This window comes from Motacilla alba, chromosome 6, assembly GCF_015832195.1.
Source record: "Motacilla alba alba isolate MOTALB_02 chromosome 6, Motacilla_alba_V1.0_pri, whole genome shotgun sequence".
Taxonomy (NCBI): domain Eukaryota; kingdom Metazoa; phylum Chordata; class Aves; order Passeriformes; family Motacillidae; genus Motacilla; species Motacilla alba.
Genome location: NC_052021.1, coordinates 9,954,935 through 9,981,196, shown reverse-complemented (window position 1 = coordinate 9,981,196; position 26,262 = coordinate 9,954,935). Strand labels below are relative to the sequence as shown.

Genomic DNA, 26,262 nt, shown 5'->3' with positions numbered 1-26,262 from the left:
AATGTTCCTCATTGATAAGAACAGTTGCAAAAGTGAAATATTATCCTGGCTTTGCCCTGCTGTATTCCATCACCATTCATCTGTGGCTGCATTCATCTTTATGTTTTGAGAGATCAGCCAAAGTGTGGTTCTGTAAATTCCCAAAAATCCAGTTTTTGAACCCACAGCTCTACCAGGAACAATAATTAGCTGAGATTGAATTTGTTCTAAATATGTGCATCTAAAGACTGTGCAAGTAAAAGTACATAATATCTCTGGTTTCAGTGAGACCCCAGTGGAAAAAAAGCTAAACCATGAACAAGTCTAAGATAAAAGGATTGGTATGCTCCTTAGAATCTTAGCGTCTTAAATCTTAATGTTTCTAATTTCAATAAAATGTCTAGCTGATAACTTCTGTTAAACTCTAAAGATAAAGAATTTGATCTGAAATAGTTTATTTCCTATTTCTAATCTTTTAATCATTAAATTACTAATTTGAAGTTCTGAACAAATTCCTTCTAGGTGATAAAATATCTTAAATGCCTTATTACTTTTTATATTTAGATAACTTAGGTTATCTAAAAATCATTGAGTTACTCTACAGTTTTCCTTTAACTGGAGCCTTTCCTTCCTGTCCAGGCTCCCAGTGCTGAATCATGGGCTCTGTTTATAGACAGAGTCCCATTGGTACCAGGAGCTGTGAACAAATTGCAGAATTATTATGGGTCAGGGGTTTATAGCTGTCTGGGGCTCCTCATTTAATCAGCAGGTGTAGTAGCAACTGGGAATTTGAGCAATAGCAGGTTCCCAGCCGGCCCACAAGGCCTTGGTGGTGCAATGCCAGAGGCACAGAGGTGGCTTCTGTCACTCCTAGCCTGAGCTGGATTGCGTGTGCTGCTGCCTGCCTGATCCTGTACTTTTTCCACATTACTGAGGCTTCATGTGATCAGCACAGCTGTTACTATTCAATCTGAGCACTTTCTGCTATCTGACAAAATAGGGGGTGTTTCAGCCTTTTTTACATGCAACAGGCATGAAAACTCTCTGCTAAAAGTGCTTGCAAAGAGAGTGTTCCTTTGAAAGCAGATTGCTCTTTCCTGGGGATGAAGTCCAGTGATGCTGGTCTCACAGAGCAATGGAAGGTATTGTGCTGAGGGGGAGAAAGGAGTACAAAGGAAACACTCCAGTAAAACCTATAAATTCACCACAAAGATCTCCTACAGAGGGAATCTGAAATGCTTTCCTCTGCTGCAAACACAGTAATACTTTATGATCTTTGCTTGTCCCATTACACTCTGCTCTGGTTCTCAGAGCATTCCACTGCTTACTGTAATCATCTCCTGTCTTTACCTGCAGCCAAACCCTTTTTAGGTCAGGGATTGTTGTTTATTTGCTTCCGTATAAGGTTCATCTTTCTGCTGCAAATGACTTCCTCAAATCTGCTTGTATCAAAATGCTTGATCTGAATTGGCTTCTACTCTTATTGAGAGGCAGTTGTAAAAGCTTGGGCCTAATACAGCAACTGCCCAAAGCTGAATTCCTCTGTTTTAATGCATGGTTCTTGACTGAAATTGTACAGTGTTGGCTTTGCTTTGTGTTGTTGCTATGAGATTTCAGGGTGACTTGTGCTGTCTTTTTTAGGGAATTATTACTTGCTTTATAGTCTGCAGGCAAAGCACAGGGACTGTTTTCCAGCATTGCTCTGCTGGAAAAGAGCAGCGTTCTTTGTGCTGGGCAATTGCCACGGGCAAGCTGCAAAGCCACTTGGAGACCAGCTCAGTGTGGCTTGAGGAGAGGGTTATGTATAACCATACATGACCACACTGGCTACTTCTTTTGAAGCAAAACCACTGATTTCCTAGAATGTTGCCATTCCATCAGAAACAGTTGCTGTCCCAGAAAGCAAATGCTTCAAGCCAAGGTCAATCTTTGGCTTCTGACCAAGGAACAGGGAGAATGTGATGATAGTAAGGGGAAGATACTGTTTAATGTGTCAATTGCAGAATTCAAGCTCTGGAGAGACGGTAGCACCATCCTGTGTCTATGAAGACTTTCACCTGACTATGGAAACTTCCAGCAGCAGCAAACTTGCAGTGATTGAGCACCCTCACTAAAGGGAAAACAGACTGCTGGGAGTCAGTGATCTCCAGCAACCTAATGGAAAGAAAAAAAATTGCCATCACGACCCTGTTTTTTTTCAGATCACTGCTAATCTAAGCCTGCCCGCACAAACATGGCTGAATTTCAGAATTAAAGTTTTCTGCCATTCTCCACACTCCCAATTAAACAAATCTCTCAATTTTGTCTCTTTTTTATGTTTGTTTTATAGGTGCAAGTTTTAAAGTTCCTCCAGTGGAAACAAGGAGATACTGCAAGCCTTGTCCTCCGCGAGTCCCTGGAGTGTTTTCTGGACCACTTCCACAGCTAAAATAAGCAGACTGAGAGGAGGGTGAAAAGCATCTGCCTACATGCACATCCAACAGTGCTTCACTATCTTGAGGACCCTCCTTTCACAGACAGGACATGAATGTACATTGCTTTCTGTTTGGGGAAAGGCTTCATTACTGTTTATTCATTCCTTCATTCAGGCACCTTTGATAGTATTAACCTGGCAGAAAGAGTCAGGCAAAGTTGTCTGGCTGCCACCAGACTTTGTGTCAGTGGAATATTCCTCTGCACCAAGCAGGGATTTAGCTCCTCAAGTAAGAGAATGAGGAAAGGTGGTTGAAGAGGTAGCTGAATTGCACTGGTTTGCATTTCTAAATGCCTTTTAGGCACTCCATTGCCTAAAAGGTGGTGAAGGGCTGATGCTTTTGTTTCTAGTTATCAGTATACATGCATATTTAATCTTTTCTTGAATCATTTATTTTATATTAACAAAGGTGTTTGTGTGATCATCAATCATTGATGATTTTTCCTGCAGCCTTTGTGCTCGGTGCTTGCAATCCACTTGGAAGTAAATTTCTACAAATGATAAAAATCTCATCACTTACAAAGGGCTGAGAAAGTAGATAAGCAGATTATTAAAATAGTGGTGATGGGCCAGATTCAAGTAAGCTTTTCAATATGTCTTCTGAGGGGGCTAAATCTGACTTTAAAATCAAAGTGGCCTGGTTTTCACTTCCTTAAGAGTGTCATCAGGTGGTTATTGAAGAGCATACTGAAAAGATATTAAACCTAATCAGATTTCATCTGTTCCTCTGAAGCCAGAAGGCAGCTGTTCTTTCAAGACAGCGGAGTTGTGTGATCACCTCAATAAACAAAGCTTACTGGAGCATGAAATAAATGCTAAGAATAATAACAAAGGGCTGAATAACAGAGAAACTGAAGCACCCACTGATACTTTAGCCATGTATCTTCTGTCCTTTCCTAACCGTCCTCTGCATTGCTGCTATTTCTCTGCCTGGGGGAGAGTCCTTAAAACTGAATTACTTGCTTGTTCATAAATTCAGTTCTCCTTCTAGTGAATATGAGGAGGAGTAGAAACCTTTTCTGCTGCTGGGTAAATTGCAGATTGCAAATAGTAATTTTTCTGTCAGTACTCGTAGTACTACTCTTTCTCTTAACATATTTGTCAGTATGATAGAAATGGTTTCGGTGCCCTTCCCAATTTGGGGGAGTTGAATGGGAACAGTCAGAGGTCTGTTGTAACTCACACAGGCAAATGCAATTCCAAATGGTCAGGTTTATGGGCACTTGCTCAGGGTCCTGCTCTTATTGAAAATATTTCTATTGTACTGAGCAATTGAACCTATTTCTGGCTCTTCTGTGTGCTTGCTATTACTTTATTTTCATATTGGTTTTGAGAGTAGGTAGATCTGACACTCAGCTTCCTATTTTTGAATGCCTGACCATGCATAGCATTTTTTATATCAAGGATAAAGGAACTGCTAGTCCTCCTTGCAAGATCTGTGAATCAGGAGGTTGGTGGAGGAACTGTGTTTCATTGTTTGGTTGCTGGTCAGGGGGCCAACATATTTTATTTCTGTTGTTTTTTGGAGCTCGCAGAAAGAATCTGTAGAATATAAATGACAAGTAAATGTAAAAGGCATTTTTGGTATTTTTTTGCAGCAGGGTTTTTCTCTGTAAAATATGGCTATGTGTTTACAGCTCTGTATAAAGCTTCACAGGTTTGAAGAGTCTGTTCTCTAATGTGAGTTTAAACCCTTTTTTTTTTATATCTGAAAAATGCTCTAAGATTTTCCTCTTTGCTTTACACCCTCCAAACTCTCCAATCCTCCTTCAGGCAAAATGTTCCCTCTGATAAGAAAAGCATAAGCCCCAGAGACGATTAACACAATTCTTACAGAAATACTCTGTGTAGGCACACAGTTTGTGGTAATTGGGGTGGGGCTGTGGGAGCCTCATCCCCAGTGGGCACAGCTGTGAGAAGCAGGGGAGCAGCATTGACAGCAATGAGCCATGGAGTGCCCAGGGCACTGACCAACCACCAAAGGGAACAGAGGGCACACAGGGGCAATGCATCAACATGAGGGGGATAAAAGGCTGGGCTAAAGAGCCAGAAGGGTAATGCTTGCAGCCATTGAAGTGGAATGATGTTACTCTGTATGGGCAGACACCTGAAGCCCTGTGATGTGGTAAGATGTTGCTGTGTATGGGTGAGTGCCTAAGCCTTCTGAAATTGTATGGTGGTACTCTGTGTATGGTGGCCATCTCGACTGAGGCGTGTGCTGAGACAGCTCTGGATATCTGGAGAGATCTCAGCACATAGTTTAATGTACTTTAGTATTTTTACTCACTAAGTTTCCCAGGCTGGCTTCAGTCCCTGGCTGGGGGCTATTCCAGCTAAAGATGCTACTTGTCTAAAGTCCTAGCCTTGGTTGAGCAGACTGCAGCAGAAGCCTCCAAATAATATCAGCATGGATTGTGACTGCTGCCCAAATGCCTTGTTGGTTCATATAGAGGTATCAGAATGTTGTTTATCCTCTTGAAAGTAATTCGTCAGCAGAGTTTGACTCTTATGTACCAGGCCATTTCCCCATGTGGTACAACAGAGCTACCATCTGATCATGGTTTCACTTACAGGCATCTGTTCTTCCTCCTTATTTTCCTTTCACTTCTACATGTATTTGTCTGGCATTACCGGAAGAGAAACATGTTTGCTCAGTGGCTTTTCAAATTGCAAAAGCTGTATGCTCATATAAAGTAAATTTATCTTGTCCAAGCTGACAAATGCATTTTTTGTGTCTTGTGTTTTTGTGTGCAGTCGGCTGTCAAGCAAGAAAATTGCACAGCCCTTAAGTTGCAATAAAGATGTTTCTGAAGTGTCTCTATGCCTGACAGAACAGATGTTGAATCCTGGTCTGACCTTGTCAATTAAGTGAACCAGGTCTCTCTTCACTTTGTTTACAGCTTAATACCACCAGCTAACACCAAATCAGTCTGTTTTATTTGGCACTGTGACTGTGAATTGTCAGGAGCACAGGAGAAATGATCCCTCCTGACAGGGACTGTTGGTTTAGAGGCAAGTTTTGGGATCTCTTTTTCTACGTGGGTAGTAGGAGAAATAAAAACATGTATTTTTTTAATACAAAACATTGTCCCAAAAGGTGCAATGGGGGCTCTTGATGTTGGCTTTTCATCTCTCTAGACTGGCTCACAACTGATGCAGGGGCCCAGGTATCCTCAAGGAATTCAGGATTTTGGCTATAGAGAAGTTCTGTTTATCCAAAGTGTGGACTGCAGGGGCAACTTCTTGTGATCCTGTTTGCCAAGGAAAACTACACTCCCCCATGAACAATGTCATCTCATACAGTAAACTCAGCTGAATATAAAAGCAGAAGGATATTTCCTGTGTAGATACATGGCTAACTCTTGCCGAAACTGAATAGAATACTCATGGTGGCTTCAGTATTCATTGGATCAAGTCTGAGGACCTGTTGTCTGACTCTGTTTTGTCCAAAGTTATTGCTCACTAGTTTTAGGAAAGTGTTGTCAGATTGTGGAGACAGATCAGATGCATGTGCCCTTTTTACCGAAGTTTTTTCCGAGGAGAATTTATCCAAAGCTTGTCTCTTTGTCCCTCTTGTAGATTTGAGGGGAAAACCCACGTATACAGTCTTTTTTACTTCAGTCGTCATTAGATATAAGCAGTTATCTTTACCATAACTGATTGCTCTGCAGGACACTTTTTTTTTTTTTTTTTTTTTTTTTAATTGCTGTTGGGGAGCAAGGAGAGCTCCCTAATGGCCAGAGCAAGGGTGTTGGTTCCAATCCGTGTATGCCCGTGGTTCCCAGTAGCCCTCAGTATTCTAAGACAGCGGCCATTGGATAATCTACCTTGCTTTTGAACACATAACTGTTCCATCATGCTTTGTCTTCCGATCTTAGAGCTGGGCTCTTGGTACAGAAGGAATTCCCAGGAATTACTCCTGTTTTCAGTGTCTCAGTAGTGGATCTCTGCTAGAAAAGTTCAGGATATGGATTTGTTCACATTGTCATTCAACCTTTGTGCCAACATCTGTTTGTGTGTTTCAGAAGTACTGACTGTGAATATCTTCAAGTGTGAGGGACTTAAGCCCACGTTTCCAGGCTGATGCTCCACAAGGGAGCTAAGGACAGATTTCCTATAGGATAAGCACCTTACACTCACAGTGCCATCTGCTCAGGCTCTGAACACGTTATCAGAGAAATCAGGTCACTATGTGCCTGTGAGCGATCCTCAGGTGAACGTGACTGGTCTGGCTTCTGCAGCCTCATGGCCACAACAACCTCAGCTGGTTTGTGGAATAAGGACTTTACAATTAAAAATTGTAAAGCAAGTATGTTTTATTCCAGCAGGAATAACATTGCAGGTATGTTTTAGTCCAGCTGGGATGCATGGGGGATATTTCCACCAAAGACAACATATACCTGGTGAGACAGATCTCAGGTTTAAATACACATTGATCCCCCAAGCTCACACCTCCCTGCCCAACCATTCCCCACCCAGAGTCTTTGGTGGTTGTGGGTGGATTTCTTTGATGAAGCAACATCGTCTTCCTTGATGTTTGCTGCTTGGCCCTTTCCTCTGGGCAGGCATGGTGGAGGTTTGGCTTTCTCTCATGTCAGTTTGTTCTGGCTAAAACCAGGAGCCTGGTTCTTGTTGGCTCCTTAAGCAAGAGGTTATGCTTTATGGGTTTCAACAATACCCGAGTCTTGCTTTACTGTTTTCTTATCTTTATGGCCTTTACCTAGCAACTGAATTCTTACGTGTTCTGTTACAAGTTGTCTGTACTTAGCAGGTTACATCCCTGTGTTTACAAACTGTGTTCTGCACGTTTGCAAATTTGTTGAATATATATATATATTTCTGTTTTCCTACACCTGCCTAAGTACATTATATGCTTCTAAAATTCTGGATTTCCATATACATACATGTTTCCCATATCACAGTTCTTCCAAGAAGCTCTTGCACCAGGCCCAGTTTCTGCTAGACACTCAGGCTTCATCTGGGATGTTCCTCTAAGAGCTGATTGCTCCCAGCTGCTCATACAGCACAGGCACTCAGGGCTGATGGTCCACACCTGGTCTAGGAGGCATTGGAGTCCCAGCATTCAAAGGTTCCACCACACAAAAATGCCTGTTCGTAAACTGCCCACCAGGCACCTGTACATGGAAGTGCACAGTTTGTGGGGATTGGGAGTGGGGCTGTGGCTGAGCCTCATCCCCAGTGGGTGCAGCTGTGAGAAGCAGGAGAGCAGCATTGACAGCAATGAGACATGGAGTGCCCAGGGACACTGACCAACCACCAGAGGAACAGAGGGCACACAGGGACAATGCATCAACATGAGGGGGATAAAAGGTTGGGCTAAAGAACAAGAAGGGCAATGCTTGCAGCCTTCTGAAGTGGTGTGGTATTACTCTGTATGGGTTGAAGCTTCCTGAAATTGTGTGGTGATAGTCTGTGTGTTGTGGTCATCTCAACTGCAGCATGTCCAATTGTTTAACTGCATTGCTGTGCACTCCACTTGTGATGTGGTGCACTCACAGCAATGGTTGCATCCTGGCTAAAGGAACTCTGAGTGCAAAAGCCAAACTGCAGCAGGGTTTCCCCTCAAGCACCTGACAAGCAAGGTAATGCTTAGGTCAGTGAAGAAGAGTACTTTTCTGCTGGGTCATGTTGTTTGGTCTCCAGCACCTCAGGAGGCCAAAAGACATATTCTTGAGTCATCCTTTGGTGCTTGCCTGGTCTCTGAAAAGCAAATCTCTGTAGCATGTGCTTCAAATTGTCTCCCAAAACTGAAGTGCACTTGAAAATGACGTCTTTGCTAGGTGGGTCCTCCAGACAAAGCTTCCTGTTTGCATTGTACCAGAACCCTGTGTCCCAGTCAGTGCCAGATTGCTGTTCACTGAGCAATACTAAAACCTATTTGCATCATGGATTTTTCCCCAAGGGCTTAATATGCCTGTATAGGAAGATGTTTTCATCAGAAAAAAAAAAAAAAAAAAGTGTGACATAGTCCATCTGTTTATGAATGCTATCAGAGAAACAGTGAGGTGGTTAAAAACAAGATTCTAAATGAGCTGAGATAATGCAGCAGAGTCTTCAAGTCCCTCTTTAAAGCATTATTTTTGACTCAGTGGCTTTCCAGTTGTTAACTTCCATTATTTGGGAAACCATAAATGATGTCAATTGTCATTGAGCTCTTATCTTGATGTTGTTTGAGTGTAGCAAGGTTAAACAATTCGGCATTTTCCTTTTACTTAGTTAAATCTATACCAATACTGCTGCTTTATTCTGCACACATCTTCAGGAGTGTGGTTGATGAAAAGAGAGAAAGCACTCTGTGTGTCTTGACCTTAACCTCATAAGCTCCACCTTTGATAGTCTTTGCAAGGAGCTCCTCTTAAATTTCCATTTAAGTCAGGACTCAGCAGTTTTTAAAACAGATCCTTGAGTCTGAGCAGAAAAGTCAATCTACTCTTCATAATTTTATTATAAAATGTGCTTTGCACTTTTTCCTGTCTTTTGAACAGAACTTTCTATTTCCTTCCTCAACATTCTTTCCGTGCTTTCTTTTGTTCCTAAACATGTCAAGTCTTCCTCCTTGTCAGTTCTCATTGAATAGAAAATTAATATTTTGCCTCTTGGCATGATGGTCCCTCACCCCTTCTTTGTCTATGTGGGATCTCAAAGAAATTCTGCTGTCTGAATTTCCTCAAGTGCTGAGCTGCATTGATTTGTCTCCATGAAATTCTGTCCATAAGACTGACTGGAGTGTATGTTTTCAAAAAAATATGTCGTAAAATGGGACTGCGTTGCCTTTTTTGCTTTCAGACACTAATTTTGTACCAAGGACACTTACAGGATTTAACATCTCTGTTTCAAGGCCCCATATAATCATCTTAAAGCCATAGTATGAGAAGAGATTTTTCTGTCATTTGTATTTCAGCATTCAGTTCAGTCAGTAACTTTGGACTGTGTAATCTTAGTTAGCAGATGTGAAAGTCTTTTCTCAGATATTTTATTCATTCCTCAACTTAACATCTATTGTTGAGATTCTTGCTATGTAGTTCTCTTGATTTATCTTATTGATAGGTTGTTTAAAAAAAAAAGCCAACAGCATTTTGAGATAAAGTACTAGAAATTGTGGGAGGAGATGGTGAGAGGACAGTGCTCATAGGTGGAGCTAGTAGGAATGAAGAGACAATCTCTGGGCTCTAACCAGGCTAAACTATTTGATTTGAGAACTACATACACACACTGATTGTAGAAATTTCTCCAGGCAAAGAGTAGATAGTTGATGGAAAATGTGAGAATAGAGCAGTAGTCCCACATGTTTTGGAGGTAAATTACTTTAAAGCTGAGTATTTAATAAAAAATTTGTGGACATGTATCTTGTTTTCTAGGTTAAGGACAAGCACTGCTTTGGTATACGGCTGCCTGGATACTCAGGTTTCCTCTGGACACAGCAATCCAAGGCAAAGGCTGGTGTATGCCCTGGCCAGTGGGATCTCCATAACCTCACAAGGTAAGTACCTTGTCACTTACCCAGTGTGAGACTTGCTGACTTGTGGGAGTCCCTTTTGAGAATGGTTTAAGGCACGCCCCTGCATTCCCAAGAGAGATCACAGGAAGAGCCACCTGCACTCACAGTGCCATACATTTATTTACCTGAGTAAAGCCCAGGGGCTGCATCACCCCTGTGGCCAAAGTGCTGGTGTGGTTCATAACTAATCTCTGGCAAGGGCCTTGGTTCACCTGCAATCTTTGCATTCATGCCATTCCTGTACCGAACAGCTGAGTCTGGTCAGACATGGCAGTGAAAGGAGCAGGTTTCATTTTCATACATCCTCTGCTTCAACAAGTCATGTTACAGTCTTGTAAGCAGGACATCCACACCGGGATGCCCACGGCATGCACACCAGCCAGAAGACTTATGGGGAGAACACGAGTGCTTCTTTGCTCTGCCTAAACAAGTCTCGTTATTTTTCTCAGCCACACTGAGTAAACTATAAAATCTTGATTTATTCATTATTCACACGCCAACTCTGAGTTATATGTATAATTTTTAGAGGCAAAACAATGAACAATACTAGTTCTTTCATAAATAACTTGGACTGCCTATCTGCTGCTAAATGGCATCCTTCACACAGATCTGTGTCATGCTCCACAGCACCACATCCATCACAGATCATGCTGCTGGAGTGAATGTAGGCTATCTAAATATACCTGGATATTCCAGGGACTATTTGTTCATTTTCCATCCCTGTCAAAAGAAAATGAGGAGAGTGATTCGTAGCTCCAAAGAAGCAAAGTTACTGAATTGTAAATGGATTCTGCAGTGGTCTTTAAAAGCCTCTAAGCTAGCAAAATGGATAGCAGAAACTTTAATTACTTAGCAGCTGCAGAAAATGTTCCCCTTTTCTCAGTTACCTGCAGCACCTTTTTTGCAAATGCTATAAAACACTTTTTGGCAGACTAAAGCCAGGAGAAGCTGTATCTGAGATGAAGTTATTCTTTCTCCCAGGATTTCCCCAAACCTCTGCTGCCACCCACAGTGAATGACAATAACTCATGATAAATCTTGCAGGCAAATGCTCTGAGATTTTTGGTGTGTAGGCTAGCATTTTTTTCTGATGGGATGAAAGAGCCATCTCTTTACCTGTGTGGAAAAAATGCCCACCACATTCTGTTGGCAAAGCACTTTGTCTGTTTTAAAGCCACTGTGGAAATGCTAAAACTGGTAGATATTTGGTGTTTGCTCTCCTTCTGTTTTCCTAACATAGTAATATCTTAATTTCTTTGAGATTAGAACATCATAGCTGAGTGTTCCTGTTCTTGTTACCCAAAATGCATGGAGTTCAAACCTGAGGGGCTCAAGTTGATACAATGCTTGTAGTCACCTCTCTAAATCTTGGCTTTTCTTTCCATAAATTGGGAATGTTTTCTTTCTTCTGCTCTGTGGGTGTATCTTCCTCAATCAGTGGAGTTACAAAGTCTTCTTCATGCTATGTGTTTTATCAGACTAAATTTTTTCTGATGAGGGTGGTGAAATACTGGCACAGGCTGCCCTGAGAAGCTGTAGATGCCCTGTCCCTGGAAGCATTCAGGAGCAACCTGATCTAGTTGAAGATGTCCTTGCTCATTGCAGGGCTCTGGACTAATGAGCTTTAAAATTCCTTTCCAACACAAACCGTTCTATGGTACTAGCCAGGTTTCACCATTCTCCTGCATACTGCTGACGTTCAGCATAGCTGCCTAGTGGAGCTGCAATGTAAAAAAGGATGTGTAGACAGCTGAGTTACAATTCATGTTGTCCATTAAACTCCTTAAACCAAACAGTACAGTGTCACTTTCAGCCTGGAGTTACTGAACTAAGAAAGTTTATAAATTTAACCAAGGTCACTCATGATTACATCAGTATCTTTTGATTACTTTTATGTGAATTTAGTGATCTTGGGCTGATTATTTATAGACTGTCTGTGCTAGATATGAAAACCCCCATGTGTCAGAACTGTAACAATGACCTCATTTCCCTTTTAGAATGTTAAATTTGTTCAATTAATAGCAAGAAAATAAAAGTGAGAGGAAGAAAGAGATGTTTGTTTGCATTTTAATGTGTCACAATGACTAAAATTTCCACATCATTTTAATAAATTTGCCTATCCTAAGTGATGAGAGTGGGCTGTAGAGAGATGCATAAACTCTCATTTAGGAGGTGGCATATTTGTTCTGGCAACTAGGAGAGTTTAGTGAGAATGGCCAAGGACTCAAGCACATGTCTCTGATTAGATTTAACCACCAGGACATAGGACTGATTCTCTTTTGTAGTTCCTACTGAGCAATGTTTGACCTATTGCAAGTCTGTTTCTCTCTCACAGCTGGTAATTCAAAATGTAGAGATGGACCTTGAAGGCTTCTGAGGGGACTTTAGTCTTTTCTCTTCTGCCAACAAACTGGCCCAGGTTCTTGCAGATTCCCCAGTTCCCAAAGTTTCTCCCAGCAATCAGACAGAAGGTATGGTGCTGTGCTGCAAAAATGTAAAATCTGGGTTGTGTAAAATGCTTCTCCACCAAAACCAGTCATCTGAAATGTAATCAATAGCTGCCCCTGGATTTCCAGCATCATCTGTGTTCTGTATTAATGGGAATTGGTGGAGAGTGATGATATGCTCCAGTACAAGTCATCTCTCAGTCCTTTGCAGGAAGATTTTTAGGAGGAGGAATGATGTTGTTTGGGCAGGCAAGAGTGCTCTGTTTGGTTTGTGGTGGGAGCTGTGTGTTTAACTGTGTCTCAGCTCTGGTGAAACAAGACTGCTCTGAGCCCTCCCAGGTGCCAGCCAGGCAGCAAACACCCAGGCAACAAGTGTGATCTCTACATTTACCTTACCTCAGCATGTGCTGCTGCTCCTAAGGTGTTTGGAGATCAGCTGAGACAACTCTTGCTCACACCATGCTGTGGGACTTGCTACTGAACTTGCTTCCTTCCGTGTGCAAGGAACAGCCCAGCTGGGGCCAGGGTTGTTAGGGTGTCTGTCGTACCTATGGTTTATGTCATAGCCCCTTCCTTTGTTTTCAAGCTAAAAAAAGAACTTCCCAATCACTGTCAAAGATGTGAGAATAGAGAGAGTTTTGAGAAAAGCTGACTGAGGCTCCACTTCTCTCCTTTGTAGAATTGCATGAGAAATTCTGAATGAACTGTGCTGCTCATAATGCCTCTAGGTATTAATGGTAAGTCCCACAGCCCCTTTTAGCATGTGATTTACAAAGAGAAGGCCACTGTGTGATTTGGTGTCTTTCTGCACATGCTGAGGTTTATATAGAGGGTGAAGCACTTTCTGTGTTGAATGTACATGCCCAAATGTGCACACAAAAAATGCTGAGTACTCCTCTCCAGGGTAATGCCTAATGTCATATACACCCTGAATTCAAGGACAAGCATATAAAAAAAGTAGCTTGAACTGTTGTTATATGAGTGTGAGCTTTATTACTTATCAATACTTGTCCAGAGCATAGAACAGAGGAAAATGGAAACACAAAATCTGAAGACAGTACATAGTAGTTAAAAAGCAGGACAGTGGAAAATAATATATTATTTATTTTATTTTTCTCACTATTTTTAAATTGCAAATGCATGTAAGCATCCAAAAGCTGATCAAAATGCAGCTCATGAAAGCCTCCCATTTATATGCCAAGCAGGCATTCCCCAGGTGGGCAGCTCTAATGTGATTGCCCTGAGGTGCAAGGGCCACCCACGATGTGGAAAGAGTAATTTCCCTCCTGCCAGCTCAGTCAGAGCCCTCTGCTCAGCCTGCCAGCACAGGTGGCAGCAGGTGCCAGCTGGGATTCCAGTGGCACGACAGGGAATCCCTCCCTCAGATGTGAACAGGCCTCCCACTGCCCCCATCCCGAGCTCCTGGTGGCATTGCTGTGCAGTGTGAGGGGCTGTGCTCTTGGAAGTTTAGGTGCCATTTTATGTTGGCATCTGTTGCCAGTTCTAGTCTGGCCAACATTTTAGGCTGTGCTTTGGACTGGGCTCAAGAGCAGCTGTCTTTGTGGGACCCACAATTCCCCCATTCAGGGTTGTGTAAACAGAAAAAGTGCAGCTCTTAATAGTGGTGAAAGCCCCTTTCTTGTCAGCCTTATTTGATCAAGGAGGATTTCTAGTCTTAGGCTTAAGTTTTAGGGCTAAAAATGTGAACATGGTGGGGCCCAGGATTTTCCAAGATTCTCAAAGGCTCCAAGAGATGAGAGTAACAGGGTAGGAGCTGGCCTTGTGTGTGGCTGGTTTGGTGTCTGGTTTCATGTTGGGAAGTAGCTTTGTCTCGGGGGAAGAAAAGCATCCATGGCTCAGGGCATCCCAGGGGCTTCTCAGTGCACAATCCAGCAGTTCTCCAACACCCCAGCTGCACTCAGAGGCGGGGAAGTCTGAAAGATATTCACTGCATTATTGTAGCATCATTCAACATTTAAACTTGTATAAAAATTGTCTAACAAGCTCCAGTAGATATTGCTAATCAGTCACCCAAACTTCTGTTCTGAAGATGTTGGAATTTTTTCTGGATGTTTTTTGTACTGAATAGTAAACAAAACCCTGGGAAACCAGTTGGTCCACATCAGGTGGGTATATTTGAGATCAGATGGGTATACTTCATTTTTCTTTTACGTTTTTTGCTACTTGATATCCTAAAGACGTACAAAATAGCAAGTTTCTTCTACATAGGGAAGAGAGATCCTACCATTCCCAAAAATGTTGGGACAGAAGGTACTGCTTTCCTGAAACCCCCTCCTGCCCCTTTTCTTCCAAAGGAGAAAATTCATCAAAATAAGCCTGGATCCATGAGCTGTGTTGGTTTTGATCAAAGCATATTTTCTGACAGGAAAAAAACAGCTCTATTGAATGTTGCTGTGTTAGGTATGAATCTGATTGTGCACAGACACATATTAGCTAGGTTTTCAAACTGTAAGGGGATTAAGAGCTCAAACTCATTGAAATTCAGGAGGGAGGCATTTTGCTTCCTTGGAGATGCAGGCCCTAGAGATTCAGATCCCCAGGGGATGAAACCAGGGGAACAGACAGCTATTAACTTTGACAAGAGCTCTCCATCACTTGTTCTAGGAAAATTCTCTGTAGAAAAAAAGCATGTTGTTAGTTCTGGGTTGAGGAGGCAGATGAGAAGACATTTAGGTGCTATTTATATCTTCTTTTGGGCACCATGCTGATCTATTTCTGTGATTTTTTTCAGTGGTTTAATACTATTTTTGACAGAGGTGGGATGATTAAATCTACAACAGGGACTAAATTTATATCCATCTTCTATATGTGTATCTGCTCCCACACAGTTTTCAGCTTTGGATCCCCATATCCTGAATTTAAATGCACTAAAAATACATTTGTTTTTCATAGTTGACTCTGCTGCAGGTTTCCCTGAGCTTTACAGGCCACTGCTGCAGTCACAGATTGGTTCAACACGGAGCTTTTTTAAATTGTGCTCTACAAATATAATCATAGAGAGCCAGAACAAAGGTCTCATCCCATAGGAGATGGTCAGAAAGAGATAAAGATGTCAAAGAGCCTTCCCCTGGTTTACCTTCCAAGCTTCTGGCAGGTGATAATGTAGTGCTGAACTGAACCAGGGTTTGCATCTGTGTCATCACATTTGTTAGTCATCAGTGAACCCAGTCTTCATTAATTTGTCTCATCCATTTGCAGCCTTCTTTTGCCCTCTGTACCATTTTCTGGTAAATTCCATTATGGGTGATGAGTTTTGTTAATATTGGCCCAAGAGTTTTGCTTTTCTCCTTTGGAGAGCCTTGGAGTTGATCTGTTCTGCAGGCAGCACTGTGATCCCACAAGGCCTGTCCACAGCATGGGAGCAGCACAGCACTGTGTCTGCAGGAAAGGCCTCTCCCATGGCCCCCTCCAGCATTTGTCAGGGTAAGGTACACTATAAATGTGTGACAGGATCCAGCTGTCAGCTCCTTCTGTAGGAAAATGTATTGGAGCTGCCCAGTGATGATGCCCAGCTATCCCTGGAGCCCTGCCCATCTTCAGCTCTGCACCCCACAGGCCAGGGCTGGGAGGGGAGATTCTGTCTGTGGGATCATGTCTGGGGAACAATCACCCGCTCCCTTCTGCAGCTTTAGCAAACAATGATAAAACATGTGGGTGACTGAGGGAGCCAAAGCTTCCCCTGCTGCCCTGTGTGAAGCTGCTTCCTGGCTCTGCACCTGCTTTCAGTGTTTCCAGTGCATGTGCTCACCTCACCTGTGCCACTGCAGGCCCCAGCATGTGCAGCTTCTGCCATTTTTAAGCACTATCATGGGGAACTCTTTGACTGATCAATTCCTTGAACATATCCTTCACTCTGGCTCTTAATTAACCCAGAAAACTCCATTAACACATCCTTAAAGAGCAAGTGCTTTGCTGCAGGTCAGGTTTAAACAGCTCAGCTGCAATGTAAACATCTCTGTGCTTGGCAGCCAGGTGCTGCAGGATCACAGTCACAGAATCATCTGAGCTGGAGGGGGCCACAAGGGTCATTGAGTCACATACTGTCACTGATGGAGCTCCTTGCAAGCAGGTTTATCTGTGAGCATCCTCAGTGGGGCTGATTTTTAACCATGTAGTGCATCGGAATATATATATTTTTAGTTAGTGAAAACACCTTCTGTAAAAAAAGCATTAAAACCAAGCAATTTTAAGAAGCTATTCTGTTAAATTTTTTGATGTGTTGATGGTTAAACACACTTCTTAGTATGTTGAAAATTTCCTGCTGAAACTAAAAGATGCTTTCAGCAATTCATGCTGTTTAAGAATTAAATGATCAGGCCAACTCATGAAAAAAAGATTTTTTGACTTCTGCATTTTTAATATGCAATGTTGTGTATTTTTTTTGTTATCATAAGTGCTTTCTTTGAAATTGTAGCACTCATTTCTACTGTTTTTGCTAACACTAGATTTTCTTCTTTTGTAGTTTCTCAGGATTACTAGAGCTAATATGAAAATAAACTTCATTTAGCTCTTAAAAACAGATAACTGCCTTAGAGAATTAAAGATAGAGTTCCAAAAGAAAACAAGTTTCTACTTTACCTTCTCCCTGACTTGTGTGTTTGGACAGCACAAATACAGTACTGAAGGCAAAACATGAGAGTTACACTGATTCCTCCAAATCTTGTCTCAGAGATGAGTCCCACAGCTCCCTGCAAAGTAATTGGTCTAATTAGGTGGTAGGAAGGAGCTTCTTTAAATTCCTCAGAAATTAAGACGTGTCATCCGCTTAACATCTTAGCATCTGTTACTGCCTCTTCCACATTTCTCTGCTACATCAGTCTGAAGGGCACTTTCCTGGATGTTTCAGAGAGATTAAAAAAATAAAAATAAATAGAACCAACAAAAACCAAGCCCTTATAACACAGAAGAAGTTGGCTCTTTCTTCAGTGGGATGAAGAATGTAAGGCATTTCACCCCCTCCTTATTTCTCAGTTTGGTGCATGTTTGCCTGGGTGAGTACAATAATCACTTTGTTAAGTAAAAATATAGGAGAATACGAGCATAACCTTAAATCCTGTAGTTATCCTTACTGACGTGGTAATGTTGTTCTGAAATATTTTCCTTGGCAACTGGTCCTTGTGCGAATGTTACCCTCTGTGTTTATATACTTGCAGTTTTGTTTCAAATGGGCTGTTTTGAATCTCTTGACAGTCAGTCAGTAGAATGACAACTAATTTGTTTTTTGTTTTGTTTTTTTTTAAACTTTGCTGTTGTCTGGCAGCAAGTAAGTATTTAATTATGGCTAATTGCTCATGTAGTAGGCATAATTTTAAGGCAGGATGTGCTTAGAACACTGGGTAAGGTACTGAGGCATGGGAAAGTTTCAGGCTTGTAAGTGTAGAGTAGGGGAGAGGTGTTCCATCATTGCAAGCTGAAAAAGTTCATATTTCATTGAAGCTGTCTGGAACTGGTTGAGTTTTTTTAAGGTAGATCCTGCTATTTGTTTTGTTTCTGTTGGCTGGGAGGTTTTTTCATATACTCTCTCCATTTCTTGCTGTGTAAATACTGGCACAGTGGCACATAGAAGTAATTTTATTAAAAATATCTATGCAGGTACAGTTCTGAAAGTCCATTGCAGCAACTGGGTGTGTTATGCACTCCCAGTATTCCCTAAACAGCTCCTGTTTACTGAGAGTCAGGTAACTGAGACAGCCAAATAACAGTCACCTACAAAATGCTTTTGTTTGGCTTCTGTTTTGTTTTAATTGCAGTTCAGGCAAATTATGCCCCCTATTTCTTTGATAATGGAGCCAGAAGCACAAATGGGAACATGGCACTTCTCAGCCTTTCGGAGGACACGCCTGTTGGTCAGTATTAAAATTTATATGTTTAAACTGTGAAACTGGAACTGCTTGCTCTTATGATTAACATATACATTTTCTTGTAGCTTGTTGTTATATGCTGTGATCTTACATGTTTTTCTCTCAAGATTTTAATTTTTGGCCTCAATTTAAAATGACATGTTTGAATTGTAGCTGCAATTTAAAACATGAATTCTAGCTCCCTCTTTTTTTGTCTGCCAATCTATTCACAGTTTCAGAGCACAGACCTTGGGGTCAGAATAAATTCATGGTGGGAGGCTTCTTACCAATTCTGTAAATGCTTATGAGAAGAAAGCCTAATTTCTAGTAATTTTATCAGCCTTGATAAAAGCAAGCTGTACATTGAAAAACTAAGGGGCATGATTTTTTCTAAACACACTTTTAATATTTATGTACAAATGGTAGAAAATGCTTCCACTTGCAGTGAAAATTGTTTGGTCTAAATAACTCATGTTTTTTAAAAATGTTTTGTTTATTGAAAATTCAAAAATTCATACAGTTTTCAGATTTCAGCACTCTGAGGCTGGTCTATTTATGCTTCTTTTAACTATAGTTGCATTAAGAAAAGTTAAATAAGAACAAAGGTGATTTATAATCCATATTTTCTGTGGGGGAAAAATAATCTCCTAAGACCTAAACAATTACATAAAAATATATTAAGTGATGAACATCACCTTTACTTCAACCTTTGCACTGAGATTTTATTTAGGATTTTCTTCTGTTCATCTGCACCTTTCACAGGCTGAATCAGAAAAATATTTAGTTAATGCAAACTGGGTACTTTTACTCGTGCCTCATGCAGAGAGGAGAGATATGGCTGCACAGGGGGTGCAGCCAAACACCTCCTCCCAGGGCTTAGGCAGCTGGGGAAGGCCAGGATGAGGGAGGGATCAGAGGCCACAGCCTGCTCTGCAAGCCTGACATCGCCACCCACGCCTTCTTAAAGCAGACCAAGGTCACTCTGCACTGGGAAGCAGCTGCCTGGGTTTGCTCAAAGTCTCCATTTCTGACCCAGTGGTGTTGATGTCATCCAAGACCCATGCTGGGCCTGCTAGAGGGTAGGGAGGGGGGTATTTGGAAGCAGCAAATTCTCCTTTACCTGCTCAGCTTGAGAAGAGGAGGGGGAGAAGGCAGCACATAGTGTAGAAGCGACACATCTTGACAATGAACTTAAAAGGAGCTGGCTTATGATGCAGCAGGAATTTCCTATAAGCTTGGTCAAGCTTAAGTGGAAACCCCATCTTGAAGGCCAACAGTAATGTAGTTATGTAGTGGCACTTGCAAAAGTCAGAGGCAGACCAAGGAGCTGCAATTTTTGCTGTACTTCTGCCTGGATTCTCATGGAAACCACACTTAGTTCAGCCTTGGCAATCCCTATGGCTCTGCTGATAGCTGGAGTCAGATTAGCCAGTGGAGTCACTTGTCCAAGTGTAGATAAGGCTGTAATGCCAGACAGCCACAAAATGGGACCCCAGCTCTGTTTGTTTGGGGTGGTGCTTGCCAACTCCACCACTGAAACTGCAGGCAGTGCAGCTCGCTTGTCATCAAAGTCCCACTCCCTGGTGTGGTGCCAGCCTCTGCCTGCCACCACTGGGAGCCTCCAGGCACCTGCGTGGGGATGAGGACATCAGGATGGCACAGAGCCACAACATGAGCAAAAATGTCCCTCCTGTCAGGACTGCAGCACCACATGGTCTCTCAGATGACAGCACTCCCTGCAGCAGTGAAGTACAGCAGTAATTTCCACTGCATCTGATCTGGTGCTCCAGCAGCCAAAAAAAGGACAGTATGCCTCAACAGCAAAACAGCAGTGTGAGGGATCAGAGCCTGTGTTAGTGCTCTCCTAATTAGCCCAAATAAGAATAATGAGATATATGTGATAGGCTTCTGTATGTACTTTTGTAACGTTAGCAACCAGACTAGCAACATAGAGGTCTCTGGAGAGTTTGTGCTTCGCTTTCAGCAGTGATAAAGCTCAGGCTGCTCTTTCTTGAGAGCTGCTGTGCTTCCTGCCTACTGGCTACATCCAGAATGGGCTTACATGTGTTTAAATTGGCTGGCTTGTACTTCTAATTGGATGTGTAAATGTGCTTTAAAAGACAAGAGAGAAACAGCTTCTCTCTGAAAGCTCCAAAAGACCTGTAGAAACTGTTGGGAAAGAGAGATAAGACCTTACTTTTGAGCAAACCAAATGTGATTGCTTTGTTACACAGCTTCCAGTGCTTCTTTGGGCTAATTCCCAGAACACCTTGACAACCAGCTCTAAGTACTGCAAGGTCCTCTTTTCTGAAAGCACTTTCAGAAGTTCCATTGGAACATGGTTGCTTTGGATTTGCTTACTGCATTCTGCTGCTGCCCATGTCAGTGTAGCCACTCCTCAGGGAGGCTTTGGCAGAGACAGTCACAGAGAAGGGCACAAACGGTACTGACACTTCAGTGCTGCAGTGCTGGGTGTGCTTTCAGCTTTGTACAGGGCAAGAGGACCAGAGTTCAATCAGACCACAGATCTTTGTGCCAGAGCTCAGTGCTAAATAGCTACCAGGCTGGCCCTTTTCTGTGGCACTGCAGAGAATAATTTTGTTCTTCATCACTTGCTCTGATCTCCTCCAGAAGCAGGAGAAGGCATCTGGTCTCCCATGTCCATGTGCAGTCCCAAGCATCCCTACTCCTGCAGTTGTCTCTCAGGTTGACCAGGATGATCAGTGACAAAACAGGGGAACTAAAACTTCTATGTGTTTGATTCTGGATGGCTTCACTCAGGTTTATGTGCTGCAAAAATGGACAGGTTGCTATTAGATATTCCCTGTCCTTACATAAAGTTTGGAGTCATGGGCAGGATGCTTTTCTTGGCAGCAGCTGGTGTCTGATCTGTGCAATGCCACAGAAAGCAGCTTTAATAAACCTCCAGAAATTTTACAGTCTTTGACCCTGCTGAGATTGCAAGTGGTTGGCAAAGTAGTATGTGCTAGTTTTATTCCCAGACATCTGTATACAAGGGACATGCAACATTTGGGAACGCTGAAAGGACATGATGGATTCTCTGTGTGGCTTGTAGAAAGAGAAATTGCAGCTCTGCAGCTGTGTGTGAACACATCAAATTCCTTATCATTCTTGTATCATCCTTAACTTGACCTTCTTTTCCTTTGTCCAGTTTTGATTATTTACACATGCTTGTAACTTGTGTACCAAGTTATCATAAAACCATGAAATACTATTTCTGCATGAATGCTTGAAAGTACCTGCAGGTTCCCAGATCCTATTGATTGCTGCAGGGCTTGAGACCCATCAGGGCAGAGGGGCCAGAAGAGCAGCAGCCCCTTTCAGTGCCAGATTTAAGAAGAATGGGAGAAGTTATGAACTGAAATAGCAGTTGGTGTTTGTGGTTTGGTGGGGCAGGTGGGTAATTAGCTCTTTGCATGTGTACATACAAAATGTGCATGTGTTCCTAATCAAGGTCTTAAGGCAGGAGTGGGGTGCTATTTCAGGTTGTTTGTTTCATCTTACCTCATAATCCCTGTAAGCCTCATGGTGGGGACAGAGTGGGGCTGGGAACAGCTGCAGAGCAGGGGATTGGAGCATACTCAGAAGGCCTAAGTTCATTACTCTCTCAAAGCCCAAACATCATCAGTGCTCTGTAGATCTCTGCATGATCTCCTTGCATTTCCCTTGCTGTTTTTTCCCTTGCCCCCAAGAAGGCACTTCTCCCATTAAAAGCCAGTTTGCAGTGGCAGTTCTTTGATCAAAGCTACAGCTGCCACCTACTCACCACTGGGTGACTGATGCCTTCAGATCCCTCCATCCTTCAAGCTTGCCCTGTTCCTACATGCTCCTAGTCTCCTTTCTTCCCATCATTCACAGCTGACTGAGGAGAGCCTTCTTGTCCCCTGTGGTACCTATCATTCTTTCCTTGTTTCTGTCACCCTGGTCCACCTCTAGGAAAGCTGGGAGCTGCCAGAACAGCAGTGTTAAGCACAGCCTGCCTTCTGCACCCCAGAGGCAGTGCCAGCGTGCACAGAGCAAAGCCCCCTGCAAAGCCGAGCACTGCCCAGAGATGCTCTGAGGACTCACAGGTGTCACAATTTTATTTAGATTCTTCTGACAGAAACTGCAGATACATCAGAAAATTGCACTCAGATGGCTTCTCTTTGGAGTTGGTTGCCATGGGTGCTGCAGGGACATATTGCTGCTGTCTGTGGGGTGATGGTACAGGCCCCATGCTGAGCCCTTGCTGCCATATCCCATCTCTCCAGGACAGGCACTGGCAGCTCCAGGGCATGTTTTGGCTGCTGCTGATGCTGCCATGTCTCTGCTTTGCCAGTTGGCTGGTGTACCTGGCTGCAGGGGGGAGCAGGAGTCACCTGGGCATGGTCTGGAAGGAGTGGGAGCAGGCAGTGGATAGGGAAGGGGCTTTGGGGTAGTCATGGTGTGTGTCCATGGCCTCCAGGAGCCTGTGCTTGGGGTGAGCTTGGTGTGAAAACAGCTGTCTGTAGCTTCAACTGCCCATCTCCTCTTCTGCTGGGGAAGTGGGCCCTTGGCTGAGACAGGTGGAGAGCAGACATGTGACCCCGGGCAAGGTGGTGTTTGCTGTGACATTAGGAACAGAGGTGTCCTGTCCTGGCAGCATGGCCATGCATGTCCCTCTCAGCCTCTTGTTAACAGTTGTCAGCTGTGGTGGCAAAGGACAGTGGCAGGACTGAGCATGAATCCAAAATGTTCTTGGCTTGTTTAACTGACAGGGAAGGGATCTGATTGCGGAGTGTCGCATAGCAGAGAGGGAGAGTGTGTCTTCAATGAGAAAGCAAAACCAGTTCCAGAGCCCAGGGCAGAAGCTGTGATTAAATTTGAGTCAAAAATGAATTAAAATGGAGCAATGACATCATGAGACAGCCATTCAGCCCAAGTGGCAGAGCAGAGAGCAAATGACTTATAAGATGGAATAGGAAAAAACAAAGTGAAAAAGCCTAGCACGGCTCGTGGGAGGAAGCCACAGCAGGGAGCAGCAAGTAGCGCCCCAGGACTCCCCTGTCCCAGCCTGCTGCATCATCCCCTGGGTACTCACAGTATCCAGTTCTTCTAACTGTGGCATTTGCCATATCCTCAAGTAAAGAATCTTCTATTCCCATATTTTTATGACAGGGAGAGGGTATTTACTTGGTATCCTCTGGTAAGATTTTATCTGTCTTTTTCATTTATTTCCTTTTCAGCAAGTAGAGGCAGCACACTGAGAACAGATTTTTAATTGGCATTAACACTGTGGTGAGAAGTGTTCCTGGGGGTGTTAATGATATGGAGGGTACTGTGCAGTGAAATTACAGTTTGGGAAAAATAAGGAATTATAATGAGTTAGAAAATAAATTTTGATCCACAATCTAATTTAAAAGGCATGCGAGTATTTTGTATTATGAAAAATGAAGTATCAGCTTTAGCTAAAAAGCAAAGAGTCCAGTGTAAAGATCAATCAAGTCTATCATTATTTGCTCAGAAAGCTCAGTAATCTCAGTCTGTACCAATATCAATGTTTCTACTCACATCTAGCAGCAAGAAAGTTCCTATCTTCCTTACAAGAAAATTGTAAGAAATGTAGGAAAGGAAACTATGAGATTTAAAGAACCAGCCCAAGTTCAAATGGGTTCACACAAACTTTCAGTCTGTTGTTCTCCAGCCCTGTGCCCCCCGAGGAGTGGTTTGCATTTGTGTACTGCTGGTATTGGTATTTCAGGGCAGCCACTGCAGAGACCTTGTGCCTGGTGGTTGCTCTCAGGATCTGAGAGAGCCCAGACCTGGTGTCCATCCTGTTTCTCCACAGCACAGAGAGCACTGCTCAGCAGCTGCTGCAGACATCCACACAAGCTAGAAACAGGCAGGACAGCCAGCATTGTGTCAAGTGCAAGGGACAGGAAAAGGTAGTAAGAAGGGCAGAAAACAACTGAGAAGTAGAGACAACTCATGACCAAAAAAAGGCTGCAGAAAAGCACTATATTTATAAGGATATCAGTGAGATGATGGCAATTGACACCTTACATCTCCAATTGGACCCAGCTGTGGTATTAAGACTTTGAAAAGCTTTTGAAAAACAAGAATAAATGAGTCAGTGCTGGTGCTGCAGAACCCTCCACAGTTTTGAAATTTCTGTCTCATATATAGATAGTTGTATCAGGAAGCAGGTGTCCTTTAGGATACTATTTTATATCAGTCCCAGTTAATTCCTCTCCTTTCATTTCCTTGTGTTTAGAGAGTTGTTACAGTCAGAAGTGTCTCATCATTCTGCTCATTGTCTTACCCTAATAATTTTCAGTGATCACAGTTACAGATGTGTTGTTACTTTCCATTCTATTTTGTAGGAAAAGTACAAGAAAAACGTGGAAAAATGTTTTGTAGTTTTGCGAACTGTTTTCAAGTCTTGATTATTTGTTGCTGGCTGAACCAGCTCATAACAGGATCTCTTGTTAGTGCTCTTGTGGGTGCATTGGTTTTGCAATGTAACATTTTTCTGTACGAAGGTGCCCAAATATTGCCCTGATAATTATCACAGGAGAGTTTACTCCTAAGTGAGCACAGATTCCACATGGTTTAGTATAATCTCTTGCTATGACAAGAAGACAGCCATGCTTTGCAAATATCACCACTGATGGCTGGATGTCCCATGGCCACTAAGGCCCCTGAGCAGCTTCACAGTTTGAATGCCAAGAAAGAAGCAAATGAGGTCTAAAAGGTTGCCTTGCAAAACTGAGGAAACCTTTGAGAAGCTGACCTGTCAATGGTGTGGGCAAAGCTCTAGAACTAAGCACAAACTTACAGATCTGGTCAGTGATCTATGAAGAGAGCAGATGAGAAAAAATTATCCCTTTTACTGAATTAAACATCTGTCAAACTCAGGGCCAGAGTAGTTCAAAACTGAGCCTTAACTTTATGCTAACTTTCTTAGCAGGGATCCTTCCATCCTGTATTTGGCTTGCATGCATGAGCAAAACTCACTAATACCCAGTGAGTCCTCGGCTAGAGTATTTCCAGTGCAGAGGGCTTTGTTAGATGTAAAGCAGTTTCTATAATTAACCTCTCCAACCTGAATGTCTCAGGTAACTTACCCAAGGCACAGCAGATAGGAAGGAAACAACAACAGTGGTTTATATTTCAGGCTCATTTTATATTTCAGGCTCAGTTAACTGGTGTTTGTAAACTGCTTGAAGTTATTTAGATGAAGGTGTTAAAGCACAGTAGAATGACAGACATGTAAGTTTAAAAAATAATACTAATAAACACTCTCACCATGATTTGAAAATATGAGTGTTATAACTCCCCCAGGAATTATCATTTATAATACACAAAGTCAGTTTGGTGGAAAAACTGGCACCAACTTCTCAATGTATAAAAACAGAAATAACACTCTTTCTCCAGCTTCTGAAGGAAATATATTGATGAGTTTGAAGAATGTAGTAATTGGTATGAGCATGAGTGGGTGTGTCAAGTAAAGAATTTAATGAGAGTGAACTAATGAGTGGGAGTGAAATAGGAAAGAAGACTTCTGCATAAAATAATTCTGGAAGTGGGAAAGTATGAAATGTCCTTGCACCTCCCAAGTTCCAGAGCTCAGATCTAATCCTGAGGGAGCTCTCCATGAAGGGAAATTGCCAGATTCTCTGCATGCTAGTTTGCAGTTCTGTTGTTCCTACAAAGAAGAGGTCTGTGAGGGCCTTTTGGTGCTGCTGAGATTGTCATCCACTAGTACAACAGCATCACTTCTGCCTCACCTGGGCTAAGAGCTGGCAAAGAGCTTGGTGCCTGTATAAACCCTTGGGTATGAACAATATTGGCCTGGGTGCAGCTCCACAGGAAAGGGCCTAGAGTGACAAAAACCAGCACTGATGGACTCAATTTAACCAGCTGGCTAAAAAGTTGCCATCAGGGCTATTGGACTATCTGCTTATCCATATTTCCCAGTAAGTGGGCCTGATTGACAAAGCC

The 26,262-nt window shown here is 42.6% G+C and overlaps 1 protein-coding gene across 3 annotated transcripts in view; it reads left to right on the top strand.

Annotated features, from left to right (window-relative positions):
• Positions 1-17,196: 17,196 nt before the first annotated feature.
• CDHR1 (cadherin related family member 1) overlaps positions 17,197-26,262 on the top strand; it is a 44,240-nt gene continuing 35,174 nt past the window's right edge. The window contains exons 1-3 of one of the 3 annotated variants that reach the window (XM_038140618.1): positions 17,197-17,430; positions 17,700-17,702; positions 18,190-18,285. In XM_038140618.1, coding sequence (XP_037996546.1) covers positions 17,370-17,430; positions 17,700-17,702; positions 18,190-18,285 — 160 coding nt within the window. In that variant the 5' untranslated portion in view covers positions 17,197-17,369. The remainder of the gene's footprint in view (positions 17,431-17,699; positions 17,703-18,189; positions 18,286-26,262) is intronic. The other 2 variants (XM_038140620.1, XM_038140619.1) reach the window with 2 other exon arrangements.